This window comes from Ovis canadensis, chromosome 8 (assembly GCF_042477335.2).
Source record: "Ovis canadensis isolate MfBH-ARS-UI-01 breed Bighorn chromosome 8, ARS-UI_OviCan_v2, whole genome shotgun sequence".
Lineage (NCBI taxonomy): Eukaryota > Metazoa > Chordata > Mammalia > Artiodactyla > Bovidae > Ovis > Ovis canadensis.
In genome coordinates, this window is record NC_091252.1 from 100,971,569 (window position 1) to 100,991,135 (window position 19,567).

Genomic DNA, 19,567 nt, shown 5'->3' on the forward strand with positions numbered 1-19,567 from the left:
TGCTGTGAATTGCATCACATGACCACGTCTCCCTTTTTGCCTCCACCTCCAGGAAGCTTGGGCTTCCCTGGTGGCTCAGACAGGGAATCTGCCCGCAAGGCAGGAGACCCCTTTTCAATCTCTGGGTCAGGAAGATCCCCTGGAGTAGGAAATGGCAACCGGCTCCAATATTCTTGCCTGGAGAATCCCCTGGACAGAGGAGCCTGGTGGGCTGTAGTCCATGGGGCCGCAAAGAGTCAGACACAACTAAGCAACTAGCGCATTTTGCAGGAAGCTCAGAGTTGAATTCCAAGACCACCTTTCAGAGTTGGGAAGACGGGCTGGTACATATTTACCTTTCGTTTCTCTCTCTGCTTTCATTCCCCATCACCTCGATCTGGGTGTTAGTTTCAGGTTAATGAGGTGTAGATGTCTCCCCTTCCCCCCACTGCCCCACCCACTGACAGAAGAAAAGGGATCGACTTTACGAAAAATGAGAGCAAAGTCCCTTGAACGGACCCCCTTGCTTTTCTCTGCATCTGCTGACGGGGGTGTTCCTCCAGCGGAAGGAGCGCCATCCTTCCTGGTGGGAGCCTCCTCGGAGCACGCCTTCTCTTTGCTCTTTCCCTGTGATGTTCACGTCTTCCGTGCCTAGTCAAGTAGCTAAAGGCCATAGAGAGAAGCTTCAAAGCTGAGAATGGCAACTGCAGCCGCAAACATTTCAAGCAAATTGTGTTCCACCAGGTGCACAGACAGAGAAAGACACAGCCTCCTACTTACGTGATTACCTGTGGGTGGTTCGGTAGATGATAGATGGATAGATAGATAAAGAGGTGGATGGATGAAAGGATGGGTAGATTCACAGATGAAGATAATATATCGATAATGGGTGGAGAGATAAATAAGAGATACACAGGCGGGTAACAGGTGGATGTGTAGACTGATGGAGAGACACGTGGATGGACGGACGGACAGACAGTGTGTGGGCACTCAGTCGCATCTGACCCTTTGTGACCCTGTGGACCATAGCCCGCCAGGCTCCTCCGTCCATGGGCTTCTCCAGGCAAGAATACTGGAGTGGGCTGCCATTTCCTTCTCCAGGGGAAATTCCTGATCCAAGGATCAAACCCACGTCTCCCGCATTGGCAGGTGGATTCTTTATCGCTGAACCACCGGGGAAGCCCAGTTGAAAACTTAGATCCACACAACGCCACATGCCATGTTTGTGGCAACTTTGTTCATAACTGCCAGAATTTGGAAGCATCCAAGGTGTCCTTCAGGAGGTGAGTGGGTGAGTGAACTTCGGCCCATCCAGATGACGGAATGTCACTCAGCACCCAAAACAAACCGTCAATTCACACAGACGTGGAGGAGGCTTGCATGTGTATTACTGAGTGAAACAAGTGAACCCAAAAAGGCCACTTTCTGTGTGATTCCAACTATACGACGTTCTGGAAAAGGGACCACTACGGAGACAATAAAAATCAGTGGTTTCCAGGGGTAAGCGGGGAGGGAGGGACAGGTGGTTGGAGCACACAGGATTCTCAGGGCAGTGAACACCCCGTGTGATATAGGCATGGACGCGTCTCATTTTACATTTCACGTTACATTCTAAATCCACAGAATGTACACACCAAAAGTGACCCTATGCAAACTGGACCTGGGGTAATTGTGTCCAGGTAGGTTCATCGTTGTACCAATGTCCGCTCTGATGGGGGTGTTGATGGTGGGGGTGCTGTGCATGTGGGTGGGGGAGGAGGGATTTAGGGACACTGTACTTTCTGCTCGATTTTGCTGTGCTCCTAAAACTTTCTAAAAAATAAACTTTATTTAAAAGAGGAAAAACCTGGGATTTCAGTTGGTATTGCATTGAATCTCAAAATCACTTTGGAAAATGAACACCTTGGTACGGAGTCTTCTTGTCCATGAATGTGGCATATCCCCTCATGATTGTAGGTTTATCTAATCTCTCAGCAGCGTTTTGCTGTTCTTGGGGCCTTGCCACACCCAGGCCTCCTGCCTGCCAGTGCAAGAGACCCAACGGATGTGGGTTGGATCCCTGGGTCAAGAAGAACACTTGGAGGAGAAAATGGCAACTCTGGTATCCTTGCCCGGGAAACCCCACGCACAGAAGCGCTTGGCGGGGCACAGTCCACAGGGCTGCAAAGAGCTGGACACAGCTGCAGTGACTCAGCGTCCACGTAAAAACCCTGCATATATTTTGCTAGATTCATCCCTCTATAACCCTCTGTTATAGGGTTGGGATGCATGATATATAATTTTAATTTCTACATCCAATTTTTATTGCCAGTGTACTGAAGTTGGAGCAGGGAGGAACTCCCGACCCTCTCACAGAGCTGTTGGCTACAGCTTCTGCATTTTCCCACACTCAGGTCCTTCCAGGGCCAGGGTGTAGGAGGACTTCCTTCCCACTCCCAGGGGCTGAGGCTCCTGCATCAGGAGCTGGGTCGGGGGTTGTGCTGTGCGCACTGAGGAGCTCCCTGAAGTCAGGCCCTGATGCTCACACCCCTCCAGTGAAGGCCCCGGGGAAGGCCCTGGGGAGTACTCGAGTGCAGAGTGGGCTCCCAGACCCTCATTCCCCTCCAGTGAAGGCCCCGGGGAGGACGTGAGCACAGAGTGGGCGCCCTGACGCCCACACCCCTCCAGTGAAGGCCCTGGGGAGGGCGTGAGCACAGAGTGGGCGCCCTGACACTCACACCCCTCCAGTGAAGGCCCTGGGGAGGACGCGTGCACAGAGTGGGCACCCGGACCTCAGGCTGGCACGTGAGCCCACACTCAGCTGTTTGTTTTCACCCATTTTCATGGTGGCTGAATCTTATACTTATTCCAGGCCCCCCATGAAGCAGACCATGCCCCCACCGTCCTCGAAGGGGCTTGTCATCCTTCAGGTCAAGTCCATCTGGCTGCCTTGCGCTCTGATGGATTCAAGGAAAGCCAGGACTTCGCAGGTTACCTAGCTTTTCCTCATTGTCAGCAATGTTCTCTGTGCTTTCCTACATCCTAGGCGGAATGAAAAGGTCCAAGCATTTCACTGTTGATTTTTGGCTTGCCTGCCTTTTACCAATAATCTATCCCAGTGATGCTCCCTTCAGAATTAAATAAAGCTTGCATGTAAGAAATGACGGTCGAAAAGCAGAATTTGTCCAGCTTCACAATTAGATCAGGAGCTAGGTTTTACTTTTGCTTTCAAGGCACACAAACCAGCGCTGACTCTGCAAGAGCAGGAACTCTTGGGCAAAGGCTCTAGGTCACAAACCCCAACTTCCTACACGGTAAACACGGAAGGCCTGATTCATGGGCTGGGCAGCTCTGTCTTAAAAAGCCTCCTATGAGGTCAGCAGGTAACCCTCTTAGTTAAAATTAACAGCTAGAAATCAATGCCCTGCCCAACAGAGGTACAATTTAGCTAGATTGATTTTTTCAAGGAAGCAAAATCACATGGAGAGAAGGGTGAGTAGCTTTTAACTTATAAAACGAAGTGCTTTTGACCTTCCTAAATCAATGGTTTTGGGGAAGGCAGGATGAAAGCATCAGCCTGCCAGCCACAACGGGTGATGTGTTTGCGCAGGAAAACATTCTTCTTCTTGAGAGAAGCGTATTGAAATATTTGAGTGAAATGCATGGTTTACACACTGCACCTAAAAACACTTTAGCAAAAAAGAGTAAGAAAAAAATTAACCAAAAAAAAAAAAAATTAACAGAATTGTTACCTAGTCCACATTCAAAATCACCTAACTGTCCCAAGAAATATGTTTTAGAGTCTGTTTCTTTAAATCAGGACCCAAGCTAGAAGCATGCATTACATCCGTTGTTACGTTCCTTACGTTGACCCACAGGCTTCTGTTTCAGATTTTGGGGAGACCAGGCCAGCTGTCTCACAGGGGTGCCACCAGGGTGGCCAGAATAATGGCACCCCAAGATTCCCAGGAGGTAAGCCCCAGAGCTGCGACGTGTGCCCTTCCAGGCAAAAGGGACTTTAAAGATGTGTTTACGTCGAGGATCCTGAAATGGGGTGAGTACTTTGATCATATGAATGGTTTATACCATCACAAGGGTCCTTGGACCCTTGGGAGGTGGTGGGAGGGTCAGGTCAGAGCAAGAGTGATGCCACTGCTGAGGGGCAACACGGCAAGGAATCCAGGTGTCTCCAGAGGCTAGAAGAGATGGTGGCGTGGCATCACTGACTCCACAGACATGAGTCTGAGCAAACTCTGGAGACAGTGAAGGCCAGGGAGGCCCGGCATCCTGCTGTCCTTCGGGTCACAAAGAGTGGACACAACTGAGCAACTACGCAACGACCAGAGGCTAGAAAAAGCCAGGACATGGATTCTGGAAACAGAGCACGGCCCTGCCTGCACCCAGGCTGTAGGGCCCTAACCTCCAGAATGGCACCATAACAAACCCAGGCTGCCTTCAGCCACCGAGTCTGGTCATCTGTTACCGCAGCAATCGGGCGCTGACACAACCATCTGCCTGAGCTGTTTGAGCGCTAAGTCCCAGTGTTCTTCCACTTGTTTCTTTATTTTTTATTCCCCTATGACTCAGTGGTTACGTTTAAAGTAACTTTCTGCATCATTTTTATCAATATATCACTGTATACTCCGTACTGTGGTTATCAATTCTCCTAAACAAACAAAACCACAGCAAAGTGTCCTCTGCTCCCAAACCAGGCGCCCCCAGCACTGCGAGGTCGGGGTGGCCCAAGTCTTGGGGGCTCTGGTGCCCTTGGACACCATGTCTCAGAAGCGACCCAGAGTCCCCTGCATGGAAGTGTGTGGCAGGCAGAGCACAGTAGATGGGGACTCAGCACATGGCCTGGCCAGGGTCTGAGCAGCAGAGACGGCTACAGAAATCCAGACCACGTGCATTTTGTGTGTTTATCTCATGATTGAAAAAGCAGGGTTTCTGGCAAAGACATGGAGACCTGGACACAGCAGACCAACAAAACCGAGTGTCCTGAGTGTATTTGTTATGGGTTGAAACTTGTCGCCCAGAGATCTGTCGAAGCCCAAACCCCAGTGACTCAAGACGTGCCCTCGTGTGGAAACAGGGTCTCTGCGGGTGTCATTACTTGGGACAAGAGTCATCAGGGTGGGCCCAGATCTGAAATGATTGGTGTCCTCAGGAGAGAACGGCCAGGTGAGACGCCCACGGGGAGAGGCCACGTGAAGATGGATGCAGAGACCTGAGATGCGTCGAGCAGTCCCAGAACCCCAAGGACTGGGCCAGCCTGCAGGGGCTGGGGCAGAGGCCTGGGGGAATTCGCCCTCCCCGCCTCCGGAGGACCAGCCCGCTGATACCCTGACCTGATTTCCAGCCCCAAGAGCTGCAGGAAACTAAGCATCAGTTGTGTGAGCCGCAGCATCCGTGGAACTTCCCCCGAGGCCCAGGAGAGGAGGCTCAGCCGGAACTCAGTGCCACCCGCGGGCGCTGCACCCAGACACCACCACCTCTCGCGGGGCCCCTGCCGCCTCCTAACCCGGCTCCCTGACCTCACTCTGTCCCCCAAACTCCCTGCTTCCTGACCCAACAACCAGAGAGACTGTGCTTGAAAAACCTCAATGCCAACGCAACACTTTCCTGCTCAGGAGTCACCAGGGCCCTCCCAGAGAAACTGGAACAAAGTCCGGAGACCTGCTGGCAGCACCGCCTGCTCCCTCGGCCCCGTCCGCCGGCGGCCCCAGGCCCCCTCGGCCTTGAATCATCTGCCTTCGGGTTCGGGGTGGGGGGCTGGTCTCTTCTGTCTTTTACCTCCCAACCTCAACCCCACCTGCTGGGCGAAGTCCTCCCTAACCCGTGCTCCCACCCGTCTGTCCATCTCCTTCGGCTCTGCACAGCCCCCGCCGCCACGCGGAACGGTCTCGTTAGCTAGCTGTTTACTTGCAGGAACACCAGAGCGTAAAGTGCAGAGATTCTCGTCTGCCTCGCTCATGTGAGTCCCTGCATCACTGGAGCCGGCCCGGCGCCAGGCACAGAGCTATTGCTCAGCAGACGCTCGCTGAGATAACCGAGATGGGGGAGGGGGCGAGAGTGGGGGCGGGGGCTGGCCGAGTGAGTACCCCCCGGGGGCTGTGATGCCAGAGGGGGCCTGTCCCACCTGCCCGGGTACGCCTGAGACCTCCCATCTTGCCAGGAGGACGCTAGAAAGCACCCTCTTGTATCTATCCCGTTGTTGTAAAAACAGGCATCTGTGTGTGCCTGCATCTTCAAACTGAGACTCAAAACCCTTTGTCTTCTCTGCTTAGGTTACATGCCGTCGCTCCGTTCATTCTACCTGAGACGGAAGGTGAGACCTGACTCAGGGTCGGAGGGTCTGGGCCCCTGGGGGAGTCCTCCCCACACTCCCTCCCAGGAGCCGGGAAGAGGGACTGTGGGGGAGGAGTCTCCCGCAAGGAGCCAGGCACTCACTCAACATTCACTTGGCACGGAGGGCTGTTTTGGTACCACATCTCAGAAAAAAATGGTCTTAATGATTCCCTGGAGATTTTTATGACTCACACGGATTGCAGGCTGTGTCTCCACACCCAGTTCCCAGCTGCATCTGTGTTACAAGAGTAAGCGTTTTGGGGGATTTGTTTGACTTTTTATTTCTTCAAAATATCCAAAGGATAAGAAGCTACATGATTTTCTCTCTGATACTTTGAACCTTACCCACACATGCACAGCATTATCAAGGAGGAAAATTCACTCTCTCTCTATATATATATATCCTCTCACTGTAATTATTTAAATGATTCATTTGATATCCATAAAGTACAAGAAACTTTTGTGATTCATTAAGTCAGTCATGCATCCCACCCACGACAGAGGTATCAGCCAAAAAGGCAGAGAGAGGGTGTGTGTGTCTCAACAGCACCTCTGGCTCAAGTTCCCCCATGCTTTTCATGCACAAAGAACAAGTTTTGTATTTTCCTCGTTTGAAGAGATTTGGAAGGTCTAATATTTTGGCCACGTAATGTGAAAAGCAGACTCACTGGATAGACTGAGAGCAGGAGGAGAGGGGACGACAGAGGACGAGATGGTTGGACGGCATCCCCGCCTCAATGGACAGGAGTTTGAGCGAGCTCTGGGAGATGGTGAAGGACAGGGAAGCCTGGCGTGCTGCAGTCCATGCGATCGCAGAGCCGGACCCGAATGAGCAAATGAACAACAGCAACAAATTGAAGGGGGAAGGAGAGGGAATTTTCAAAAGAGAAAAAGAGTGAGGCCCAGGGACACTGCAGGGTGGGTGGGCTCCACGCTGCCCCCGGGGACGGACGGGGCCTGGGGGACGCGGTTTCTGACCCCAGTGCGGTCACAGAAAGGAGACGAGGGCAGGGTTCCCAGCACACCTGTAACCTCGCTTTAAACCCAGAGGAGAGGACGGAGCACAGCCTTTGACCCTGGGCCCTTAGTCCATCAGCCAAAAACCCACCCGCTAACCTCCGAGATGTAGGAAGAGAAAATAAGTCAGCAGAAAAAGCTTTGGTTTGAAATTCCCTTTTTGGTTGGTTCTCTGCTATAATTACAATATATAATTCTCTGCAAATTACATCATCTCCGATACCTCAATTTCACCCCCTGAAACGCAGGGAAAGTAACAGGCTTGCCGCCCACTTCTTGGTCTTAGGAAGATGGAAGATGACATCAGTCAGGTACACCAGAAGCAAGGCTCTTATCTCAGCACGTCATCGGTTCCTCCACAGGCAGAGGTGCACCATCATTCCAGGGGTCAGACGCAGGAGGCCCCAAAGGACACCCTAACGCAGCCCCAGAGCTTCCTCCAGCCCCGCTGCTGTGCGGTCAACTACATGGAGAGGGCGGCTTTGGCTTCCCTGGTGGCTCAGACAGTAAAATGCCTGCAATGCAGGAGACCCAGGTTCAACCCCTGGGTCGGGAAGACCCCCTGGAGAAGGAAATGGCAACCCACTCCAGTAATCTTGCCTGGAAAATCCCATGGACAGAGGAGCCTGGTGGGCTACAGTCCATGGGGTCACAAAGAGCCGGACGCGACTGAGCAACTTCACTTTTGCTTCATGATTTGGCAACCATCTCAGTAGGTGGCCGGGCGGGTACCCTTTCCTGGTGAGACCACCCGTGAAGTCACTGTGCTGGCAGGAGACACCCCGCCCCCGGGCGGTCAGGAAGCGGCGGGCGGCTGGAGGGTTCACAGGGCCAGAGCCCGCGCCCTGCACAGTGTGAACAATTGGCTCTGCAGGACTGTGTACCCCGCCCCCACAACGCACTGTTCTCAGACAGCAGAAGAGGGGCCCGTGAGTGCCCGGGGTTCTAGTCAGCACGAACTAAGTAATCAGTTTATTCCCAGAGAGGCAGCACTCGGAAGCGCGCTCCTGCTGACTTTGCTACAGAAGCAGAAAGACGAGGATCAAGGATCGCAGAAGCCAAAAATAGCTGCAAGCTGTCTTCTGTGTCCGACAGAGATGGCGGCAAACGCTTCAGAGATGGTGTGATAACCGGAGGGACCCGTGGCTGCTGGCGATGGGAGCTGGGCTTCTTGCCTCGTGTGGATCCTTGCAAATAATTACCACCGACACACCAAATACACTCTACCAACGTTCATCCCCAAACCTCCCCTTTTCCTTCCTGTCTGCCCCAATAGGTGCTGACGTTTGGTGAAGCCAACGTTACTGCTACCACCGTGCAGGGCATTTAAACGCCCACGGGAGTTGCAGGGGCTCAGTCACGTTCTTCCAAATGCGTTATGTTTATACTGCTCTTTTCTAGAATTACTGTAAGGATTAGAGTTCTTGCCTTCTTCTGGACAGAAAACAAGACAGAACTCAAGTGTGAATGGTGACTTCGCCAACTCCAGCTTCAGAGACAGGTGGGTTCTGTAAAGACACACTGATGGGAGGTAACAAGCAGGCTGGGAAGATTGACTCATCCAGCTCTTTTCAAATCCCCAACTATCTTTTCAAGCTGTAATTGCACTGCTTGTAATCGCTTTACCAGTTCTGAGCCTTCATTATTCTTCTTGTCTCACTTCTATTCAACCCAGTTTGGATTGTTTTTTCTGGCTTTTTTTTAAGGAACAATGAAACTGTCTAGATTCCCAGGGCAGGACAAGAGGTAAGAGGCCGTCTGTTGATGTCCGTGGGTGACCTGGGTGCAGGTGGCTCTACCCTGACCTGGGCAAGAGCCTGCTGCTACCGTGAGTTCGTCCCAAGGGCTCTGAAAACACTCTTGGTTTGTTCTCTCCTTCAAGATTGAAGGGCTCCCCAAAATTCACCCCTGCCCTGCTTCTCACCCCCCTCCCCTGGCTGAGAACTGGGGACGTCCAAGCTACAGCTGTTGGGAAATCAGGAGGCTGGTCACTGAAGGAGTTCACGTTGACAGATGCTCGGGATTCGAAGAACACCTGCCTGGAGGTGGTCCTGTTGGTCCCGACTCCTGGGGAGATGCCAGGGGCCGGGCCGCTGGTGCCCCACCTTCCAGCATCCTCACTCGGCCGAGAGCTGTCATCCCCCCCCCACCGCCAACCCCTCAGGGCAGATCTCTGTGCTCCCTGCAGAGTGCTCTCCTGCCAGCCAAGGCTGACAGCAGGGCTGCCACCCTCCCGGCTCTGTTCTGCCTCAGAGGTGCCAGAATCATCTCTGCTGTGAAAACAGAGTGCAGAATTTCCGCGGGAGAGGTGAACACCCCAAGAGTCACAAGGAAATAAGGAGAAACCATGATAATGCTGGGGGTGGCTTCTCTGGACCTGGTTTCTAAGATCGTCCAGACAAGAAAATGATTGTTATTAATAAACAGAACCCTGAAATCAAAGCACTTTAAAAATATATATACACATTCTAGTGTTTTCCACAGGGCATTCTGTGAAATCAGAAACTCGCCTAAAACGCCCCCTGCTACCCCTGTGTGTCTACAGCAGCTGGACACGGAGGTCAGGGATGGAGCAGGGATACAGGGGCTCCTGATGACCTCGGCTCAGAGGCTCATCCTGGATACACCCAGAGGGACCCCCGCTCCCCAGACTTGCCCCCCCCCGTCCCCATGTCCCTCCCCCAGATGACTGATGGGGCCTGCGTGCAGGTCAGGAGGCCACAGTCACCGCTGGTCTCACCCTCCAGAGGCCCCCACTCTGTACCACAGTGCCCAGCCCAGCGAGGCAGGTGCTTCTGCCTTAAGCCCTAACTCTCTCTGGTGTCCTCATTTCCCGACATTTCCACTGGTCCTGCTACACACACCAGGCCAAAGGAGCAAGGCGACAGGACCACCAAACCCCGCAGAGCAGGGGCCTCGGTTCAGCTCAGTCATGTCCAAGTCTTCACAACCCCATGGGCGGCAGCACACCAGGCCTCCCTGTCCATCACCAACTCCTGGAGCTTGCTCAAACTCATGCCCATCGAGTCAGGGATGCCATTCAACCATCTCATCCTCCGTCATTCCCTTCTCTTCCTGGCTTCAATCTTTCCCAGCAACAACGTCTTTTCCAATAAGTTGGCTCTTCAAATCAGGTGGCCAGAGTATTGGAGCTTCCAGCTTCAGCATCTGTCCTTCCAATGAATACTCAGGACTGATCTCCATTAGGATTGACTGGTTGGGTCTCCTTGCAGTCCAAGGGACTCTCAAGAGTCTTCTCCAACACCACAGTTCAAAAGCATCAATTCTTTGGTGCTCAGCCTTCTTTATGGTCCAGCTCTCATATCCATACATGACTACTAGAAAAACCATAGCTTTGACTAGATGGACCTTTGCATAAAACGTCCCAAATGTTTGCATAAGATGTCCTACACTTTACACACACACACACATAAGTGAAGAACATTCCACATGTAAGAACTGTATCAGTAAAAGGAGCAACAAGGCTGGGACCATCACAGACAGTCCTACTCATCTGGTCCTCCTTCCATGCAAGGCATGAGGTCTTACCCACAGGCCACCAGTAAACATTCTTGACTGACTGAATGAACAAACCGTTGTGGAAGTGGATATTTTTTCCGAAATAAGACTTTTTTAGTCATCACCCACTTTCAGACTGGCAAGGAGTGCAAAGCCCTCATGCCCAACTCTGCTGCCATCAGATTTCGCATATCTGAGCCAAGGACCTTTTGCTCTGAAGGCTGAGGAGGACTCTGAAGGCTGAGGAGGATGCACGTGGGAAACCTGGCCCCAGAAAAAGTCAGACAGCCACTCAAGACCCCTGGGACACTTCCCCGCTGCTGGATTGGAGCCTGGGGTTTTCAGCATCATCTCTCAGAAGCAGCCACTGACAGGCTGGACCCAGTGTGTTTCAGTTTCCCCACAGACTTTACAAATGCATCCACACCTCAGCCTTGCGTCCTGCACACACTCCTAGCCACTCTTCATTTACCAAGAGTCAAAGGCAGGCTGACCTTCTGTCATTCAAACAAGGTGACACCGGGAAGCAGGGACCATTCCTCTCCCATGTTCTGTTATCAAAAATAACTTCAAGAGCTTGGTCGACTTTCCCGCGTTCCTGCAACAACTTAGCACCTACGTTTGCATCCCAAGTGCTGAGGATAAGACAACTCGAGACCAGGAGGCCTCAGGAAGTAACTACAGTAACAGGTTCTGTGAGTTACCAAGCACTTCGAGGGGATCCTGGCGCACAGTCAGTCGTGGTGCCAGTGCGGCTGCCACGCTGAGCACCCTGGAGCCTGTCTCCTGAAGCCGACGACTGAAGGGCCTCAGCAATCTCCCTGCCGGAGATATGCCAAAGATTCCCTGGACATCTGAGTCCCCCAGCACCCCATCGCTCTGCCCCGGCCCCCCAGCAACCCATCACTCCTCCCTCGGCCCCGCCCAGCTCTCCATCGCTCCTCCCCTGGCCCCCGGCCAGCACCCCATCGCTCCTCCCCAGCCCCACTCAGCACCCCATGGCTCCACCTCCTCAATCCTGCCCAGCTCTCCATCGCTCCTCCCTGCCCCCCGTCCAGCACCCAATCGCTCCTCCCCAGCCCCGCCCAGTGCCCCATTGCTCCTCCCTGGCCCCGCCCAGCATCCCAATCGCTCCCCCCCCAACCCTGCCCAGATCTCCATCGCTCCTCCCCTGGCCCCGCCCAGCACCCCATCTCTCCCCTTCCCAATCCTGCCCAGTTCCCCATTGCTCCTCCCCCCAAGCATCCCATCACTCCGCCCCAGCCCTACCCAGCACCCCATGACTCCACGTCCCCAAATCCTGCACATGCCCCATTACTCCTCCCCTCAAGCACCCCATCACTCCGCCCCCTGCCCCGCCCAGCGCCCCATCGCTCCACCCCCGGCCCCGCCCAGTGCTCCATCGCTCTGCCCCAGGACCCACTCTGCCCTCTGCCCAGGCGTCCCGACCTGCTCCCTCCCGGCTGCAGAGGGATCCACCTCCTCCCGTGGCCCCAACAACACATCCCAAACGTTCTAAGAGGCCACGTGACCCGACCTCTGGCAGGTGAGAGTGATCCCTCACTTCTCTATTTTCCCTGCGTGTCTTAATTGATAATGACTTGTCATTTTCCCTTTAAAAAGTCCACAAGAGAAGACTGAATCTCACCCTGGGTGGTACTTTTTCTTCCTGTGTTCTAAGTATCCCTTTTGCGGAAAATTATTGACTATAAAATGTACACAACCCATATGGGTACGCGTGTGGGTACATGTATGTACACGCACGTATTTCACTAAAATAACCACTAATTTCCATCTTTCGTTTGCCCCCTCCACCCCACCCTCGTCCCCAAATAATAAAGCACTTACAGTTGCTTCTCCCACAGTGTCTTCTGCAGCGGGCTCTGAGTCTAGGTTTAGATCCTCTTCGGGGGTCTGACAACAAAAGACACACGAAGTGCAGTGAGCATGCCAGTGTTCTTGCAGACAGCATCATACAGGCAATCGGTGCAAAGGACTAGCGAGACACTCGGGGCTAGACGGTAGGACACGGAAACGGCATCAAGGCCCCTCTCCACCTGAATTTAATTAAAACTCTACGACGCTTCATGCCAGAGACAGACCCTTTATGTAACAGGAGGCAAATAAGGCACTGAGTGTATATATCCACAATGACAAATCACCAGATCAGCCAGCTGTGCACGCCTGACACCACAATTGAAAGGAGAAGCAGGTGGTGTATATAACTCCCTGACCAGCACAGGGAGGGCGGGGTGTGGATTTACCCGGCCCTAAAAGTCTCAGGCTGTGAGGGCAGAAACAGGTTACAGGGAGGCTTTGTGGCCAGCCTGTTAGAGTGGAACAAAACCACAGTCTCGAGCCAAAGCTCAGAGCGTGAATTAAACCAGAGAGAGTCAAGTCCCAAATCATAAAGTCAAAAACTGTTGTTTCTGCAGAGCAGGCCTTGAGCAGAAAGGTCTGTGTCTGAGCTTTGCCTCCCACTTCGTGACTTCAGACAAATTGCTTAACCCAAACCTCAGTTTCCCCACATAGAAAATCAGGGACGTAAGGATATCTGCCACTCAGAGAGACAGACAGAATTCAGGGAAATAAGAGCTCACAGCACTCCGCCCCGGCTCTGGGTACAGCGGACGCTCAGAGCTGGCTGCCGTCACAACCATTTCTAGTTGGGTTTTCAGCCCAACAGCCAGGAGATAATCGTCACTGTACGAGCTAGGCTGGGAACTTCAGGAGCCGTGTTTGATCTGCACTGCTTAAAAACAGGGCTTTCTCCTCTCTCTAACGTGTGATGACACCTCGGAAGGAAAAATGTCGCTGAGTCCTCTGAAGGACAAAGAAGAAGGGTCAGCTGGGCCTCCTGGACTGCTGCTGCCCTGCCTTCCCACCCACACTTCCCACGAACTCACTCCCCAGCACATCCCCCCTCCCCGGAGCACGCCCTGGGCACTGGGCCTCTGCTGACAGCAGTGGCGGGAAAGTCCTGCTCTGAAGACATGTGTGTGTCTAACTTGCTGACGCACCGTTCACACAGTCGGCTCAGTTCAGTCGCTCAGTCGTGTCTGACTCTGCGACCCCATGAACCGCAGCACGCCAGACCTCGCTGTCCATCACCAACTGCCGGAGTCTACCCAAATCCACGTCCATTGAGTCGGTGATGCCATCCAACCGTCTCATCCTCTGTCGTCCCCTTCTCCTCCTGTTCACACAATACTTGGTGCTTATCTTTGGTGCCAGCTTCTTCTGGGCTTTTATGCAGGTCCCAGTTTTTTAATTAGCACATGTTTCCTTGTCAACACGCCTCATTCATGGGTAAAATACACCTTCCAAATACCTCAAAACATTTCATAAACCACAAACACCTTCCTTAGACTGTCAAATGAACTTCCCCTGGTCTGTGTGCTAAAGCAGGGTCGATTTTTATAAGGACATATAGGGACTCTACATAAGGATTTTTATAAAGATTCTCTAGTCCAGTGACCCTCAAATCCAACTTAGTTCAGTTCCCTCTCACTGCAGATGAGAAAAGACATTAGAGGGGAAGTAGCTCATGAAGGCAGGAAAAACCTAGAGTCCACGAACATTGATCACTACCCCGGAAAACCAACATCTGGTTCTGTTAAATGTGTATAAAGCAAACAACGTAAGCGCTGGCATCATATAGCATTTTCTCATAGAAAACCACACCTTTTATGCAAGGATTTTGTGACACTTAACTTGGAGCTCAGAGGTCAAATGGACTCCATCTGCTGCTACTGCTGCTGCTAAGTCGCTTCAGTCGTGTCCGACTCTGTGCGACCCCATAGACGGCAGCCCACCAGGCTCCCCCGTCCCTGGCATTCTCCAAGGAAGAACAATGGAGTGGGTTGCCATTTCCTTCTCCAATGCAAGAAAGTGAAAAGTGAAAGTGAAGTCGCTCAGTCGTGTTCGACTCTTCGCGACCCCATGGACTGCAGCGTACCAGGCTCCTCCGTCCATGGGATTTTCCAGGCAAGAGCACCGGAGCGGGGTGCCATTGCCTTCTTCGGGACTCCATCTAGCGTTGCCCAATTCCTTGATATGGGAGTTAGTTTAGTATCACACAACATAAAGCGTGTGCCAAACCGGGAAACAAAATCAGCCTCTGGGCTCCAAAACAGATCTCACGTTTTCCTGACACCTTGAAATGTCTCAGGGTTAATATTTCAGGTTTAATCTTTCTGTAGAAAGAGCTCTCATTTCTGGGTTCCGAATAAACAGAGATTGAATGCTCTGTCTTAACTTCCTTAGGGTTTACTATCCCAAAACATTCACCCAGGAAGCCTAAAGAAAATTTCTTTTGCTTCAGGACCTTTAAATTTATCCAATTTTTATTATTTGTTGTTGCATATACATGAACCTCAAAGACTTCTATAAAGGTGCCCTCTCTGCGGGGTGGCGAGGCCCTGCAGTATCTCAGCCAACTGGGCTTCAGATTATTCCAGATTGCAAGCTTTTTCTAAGGTCATGTTATATATATTTCTAATAATGTGAGTATATCTATTGCTGGCGTATTTTCAATTTTAGAAATGTCTGTACGCAGGCTGCTGTCCAGGCTTGGGTCACGGGCCATGGCACAGTGTGCAGAGTGTGCAGAGTCCCAGAAGACGTGCTCCAAACCTCCGCCTCTCCTCACTCGTTTCTAAGCCCCCCGACCAACCTCCCCCAGCAGAAAGGCTTCCTCCGCGGGGCTTGGATGTTGAGGGGCACCAGCTGGGCCCCCCACCACCACCAGCAGAGTTCAGATCACCAGGAGGGGCTCAGAAAGCAACCAGAGCTAGGAATGGGCCTTTTGGTCCATCATTAATTCAAGTGATCAGTTCAACCTGTTAAAAACCGAAACCTTTCTCAAAAGAAAAAATAAACTTGATTTGGCAGCCTGCTGAGTGAGAGGTTCTTTCTAAGGTATTGCTGTCATTGCCGAGAACAGCCTCGTGTGCAGACAGAATAATCAATAGGCCTGACCCTTGGGGTCACCGCCTCCCACTCTGGTGCTCCATCGAAGAACTGGCCCTCATATCTGTGCCAGGCTTGACAAGCTCCTCTGACCAATGTACACACCCCAGGCATTAATAAGTTAGTGGGGCTTCCAAAAAAAGTATTAAATATAAAATATTAACTAAATTCTCTTCTGAAACAGAATCTCTCCGTTTAAAATTACTTGAATGTCTCAATACATAGTGTATATATATATATATAAATAACATCTATAAAACATGTAAACTAGGAAGAACTGAACTTACTGACATGATACAGGATGTTCGAGACAAGGCAAAAGTTAAAGGCTGGATTTTGTAAAGGTTTGGTCAGTTACTAAAATCTGCCATTTATAAATGTGGTTTGAGTTGCTATGAACACAGCACAGGTGTATTAAATAATTCAATAGACTTAATAACTTTGGGGAACTTTCTCTTCCAGGAAAAATATACATTGATGTTCTAGAATTCAAACTGGAAATTCCAAGAAAGGAGAGCTCTGCGTCCCTAGGGTAGCACAAGTTAAGCAGAATCATACCTGCCTCCCACCCGCCAGGCAGCCCCGTGGGCGGCCGCTGACATGTGCGTTTCATTATCTTTTCATCCTCAATCTCTCCTCTCTATTCAAACACACACCCTGTTAAGGTTGCATCGTCTCTGTGCCTGGTTTCTTAAGGCAGAGCTCATCACTTGTTTCGCCTTCTGGTTTCATCCTTCACTGTAGCAGTTGGAAAGCTTATAATTTAAAGCCACTTGTTGAAGGGAATAAACTGATGCAGCTTAGTTTGAAAGCATGGAGACTCTTTTAAGGCACACACTCTAAAATGCATCCTGAAGTTTGGCTGAAGAGCAGCCATTTTTTTCATTCATTTTCATTCATATATTTACACCACACACAACGCCTTGTGTGGGTGTGTGTGCACAGACGTATGTACAGTTTACATGTGTATATAAACACAGTACACACACCCCTATACTCATTAAACATCCCAGGCTCTACCACATAATAGTCGCTCAATAAATATGATTTCTCTATAGTACACAGACTGCCCACTGGCCGCAGAGTTAGGGTTTTTAAGGAGACTGCAGAAAAAGTACCACACTTTCCTTCTCTGGACTCACCTCTATTTCCATGGGCTCCACCTCTATCTTTTTCCATAGCTCCAGCAACTGTGCAATGGGCATGTTTGAAAACTTTCCCTCCGATCAAGTATGGACAGGGAGGAAGCAAATGACCGGAGGCACCACGGAGATCCAGACAGGATGTCGGAGCGCAGGCAGAGGCGGGCGGCGCTGGAGGAGGGCAGCCGGCGAGGACGCAGTCCTGCTGGGACGGCCGCGGACGCCGGTCAGGTCCTCGGGCCCGGGGTTGGGGAAGGAGCCGGGGGTCTTCAGTGTGGCTGCTCCGCCGGCGCGTCCTCGCCCCCGACGGCCGCCACGCCACCCCCGGACTGCGCCAAGGGCTCGGCCGCTTCGCGCTGGCGCTGGCCGGAGCTGCGAGCCGGAGGAGGAGGAGGCAGGCTGCAGCCTCGGGATGCGCGCTGCGACTTTCCCGGAGTGCGCGCCGGCTCGGCCTCAGATTGGACTCGCCGCCTCGCCCCCTCCCCTGAGCGGCCGCTCCCCTCCCCCACTATTTTACCTTAATTGGCTCTAAACGGCGGGTGAGAGTTGGGCCTGAGGCTGCTGCTGCCATAGAAACCGCACAGCAACCGAGGGCTGGGGGAGGGGGGGTGGCGAGGAGGGGGCCGTGCGGCAGGTTCTGCCCCCTCCCGCCCCTCGCACGCGCGCGTGCACACGCCTGCACACACCCCTCCCTTCGCCAAGGACTGCGCTGAGCCCCCTAGGACCACCTGCAGCCAGCGGGGACGCTAGGGGCGTCCAAGGCCAGAGGCCAGGTGCTCGAGAGCTGCTCCTGCACCGGCGTTTCAGAGACTCTGCATTAGAGAACCGCCTCTGGAGGGGCGATTGGGGCAGCTCCTCGGCCTGGGTGTCGGCCCCCCCAGCCCCCCAAGCATCAGGGAAGCACTCCCTCTCCAGGGAAAAGGAAGGGAGGTGGGGCTGGGGGCGGGGGGCGGGGGGCCGGCCGGGCCGCGTCCTGCGGCTCCTCCTGCTCCAGCCACGGCCGTCCTGGGGCAGCCGGCGGCCTCCGCACCTCGGGAGCCGGCAGCCGTGCTGGTCCTGGGAGACAGGAGGAGAAGTGCTGGGCGGGTCAACTCCCAGGCGGGGGGCTCAGAACAAGGATCCTGCTGGACTCGGAGCAAGGACTGGGGAGAGGGGCGGTCACGCACATCAGAGGTTTGCTAAGTTGCAGGGAGGATGCTCTGTGCACCGAGAACAGCGTCTTGTTTAATGTCCCCTGTGATGCGGATTTCACCATCCCGTCTGGTAGAGAGAAAACCCTGAGGCTCCCAGAGAAGGACCGAGCCCAGAGTCACACGGTCCCCGGTGGCAGAACCGGAAGTGAAGTCCGGCTGACTCAGCTGGGGCTCTGTGATCCCAGTTTCCTGCAGAAGGGAAGCCAGGAGTGCGATTTCCTAAGTAACATTTCCCTCCTTTGGGTCTCTCTTTTTTTTCTCTTTTTGGTCTTTGTACTTTTCCTCACACCGTCTCTGTCTTAGAATAAAAGATGTCTGCACTTGGAAATACATTCATCTCTCCAGATTTCTAAGGCTAATGTGATTTTTGGTTTCCTCCTTTGGTAAATGGTGGTAAAGTCTAATACAATTTAATGTTGCTTCTGGAATAAGTATTCATTTCTATAGCAAATTCCTTTATCTCTGGGAAAAAAATATCTAAGAAATGCCTTACTGCTTCCCAAACTTACCAATAATATCTTTGTCCTTTTCATCATTATAAAAATCACAAAGAAATCCAATTCATTAGAAAAACAAAAAACCAACAATAACCACTCACTCAGCTGTGTCTGACTCTTTGCAAAGCCTGGACTGTAGCCCACCAGGCTCCTCTGTCCATGGGATTCTCCAGGCAAGAATGAGTACTGGAGCGGGTTGCCATTTCCTTCTCCAGGGGATCTTCCCAATCCAGGGGTTGAACCCACGTCTCCTGCACTGAAGGCAGAATGTTTACCATTTGAACCACTAGGGAAGCCCCAACAATAACCGTGAACTAGCTCAGATTCCAGACAATGTATGTTTCAGAGGGAAAATACAGTCAGGATTAACAGAAAAGTTTCCATTCCTAGTGTGGGTTTACAAAAGTCACTTATCTTTCTTTAAAACGGGGCCAGTAAGGATTTTAAACATTAATTCCATTCAAAATAAAAATAATACCAGGATTGTTTGTTTTCAAAGGTGACAATCGCTGGTTGACAGAGCAGAGTGAAGGCTTCCAGTGTGTTCACCAAGTTAAGGGGATTCGGGGTGTAACTCAGAAGGCCAAGGTTGCTGTCACTCAGTCGCTAAACCATGTCCAACCCTTTGCAACCCGGTGGACTGCAGCAGGCCAGGCTCTCTGTCCTCCACTATCACCAAGAGTTTGCTCAGATCCACGTCCATCAAGTCCGTGATGCCAGCCAACCCTCTCATCCTCTGTTGCCCCCCTCCTCTCCTGCCCTCAATCTTTCCCAGCATCAGGGTCTTTTCAAATGAGTCAGCTCTTCATATCAGGTGGCCAAAATATTGGAGTTTCAGCTTCAACATCAGTCCTTCCAATGAACATCCAGGACTGATCTCCTTTAGGATAGACTGGTTGGATCTCCTTGCAGTCCAAGGGAC

General features: G+C 52.2%; 1 protein-coding gene and 1 long non-coding RNA gene across 2 annotated transcripts in view; one reads left to right on the forward strand and one right to left on the reverse strand.

Moving 5' to 3' along the window:
- Window positions 1-17,404, reverse strand: part of RPS6KA2 (ribosomal protein S6 kinase A2) — a 334,483-nt gene extending 317,079 nt beyond the window's left edge. The window contains exons 1-2 of the mRNA XM_069599347.1: window positions 16,956-17,404; window positions 12,691-12,756 (exon numbers count right to left, since the gene is read on the reverse strand). Of these exons, the coding sequence (XP_069455448.1) occupies window positions 12,691-12,756; window positions 16,956-17,018 (129 nt within the window). The 5' untranslated portion in view covers window positions 17,019-17,404. The remainder of the gene's footprint in view (window positions 1-12,690; window positions 12,757-16,955) is intronic.
- LOC138445137 (uncharacterized) lies at window positions 5,622-9,765 on the forward strand. Its single transcript, XR_011258741.1, has 5 exons — window positions 5,622-5,932; window positions 6,246-6,286; window positions 8,725-8,824; window positions 9,030-9,069; window positions 9,206-9,765. It is a non-coding gene; the product is annotated as an uncharacterized lncRNA (long non-coding RNA).
- Window positions 17,405-19,567: the final 2,163 nt, after the last annotated feature.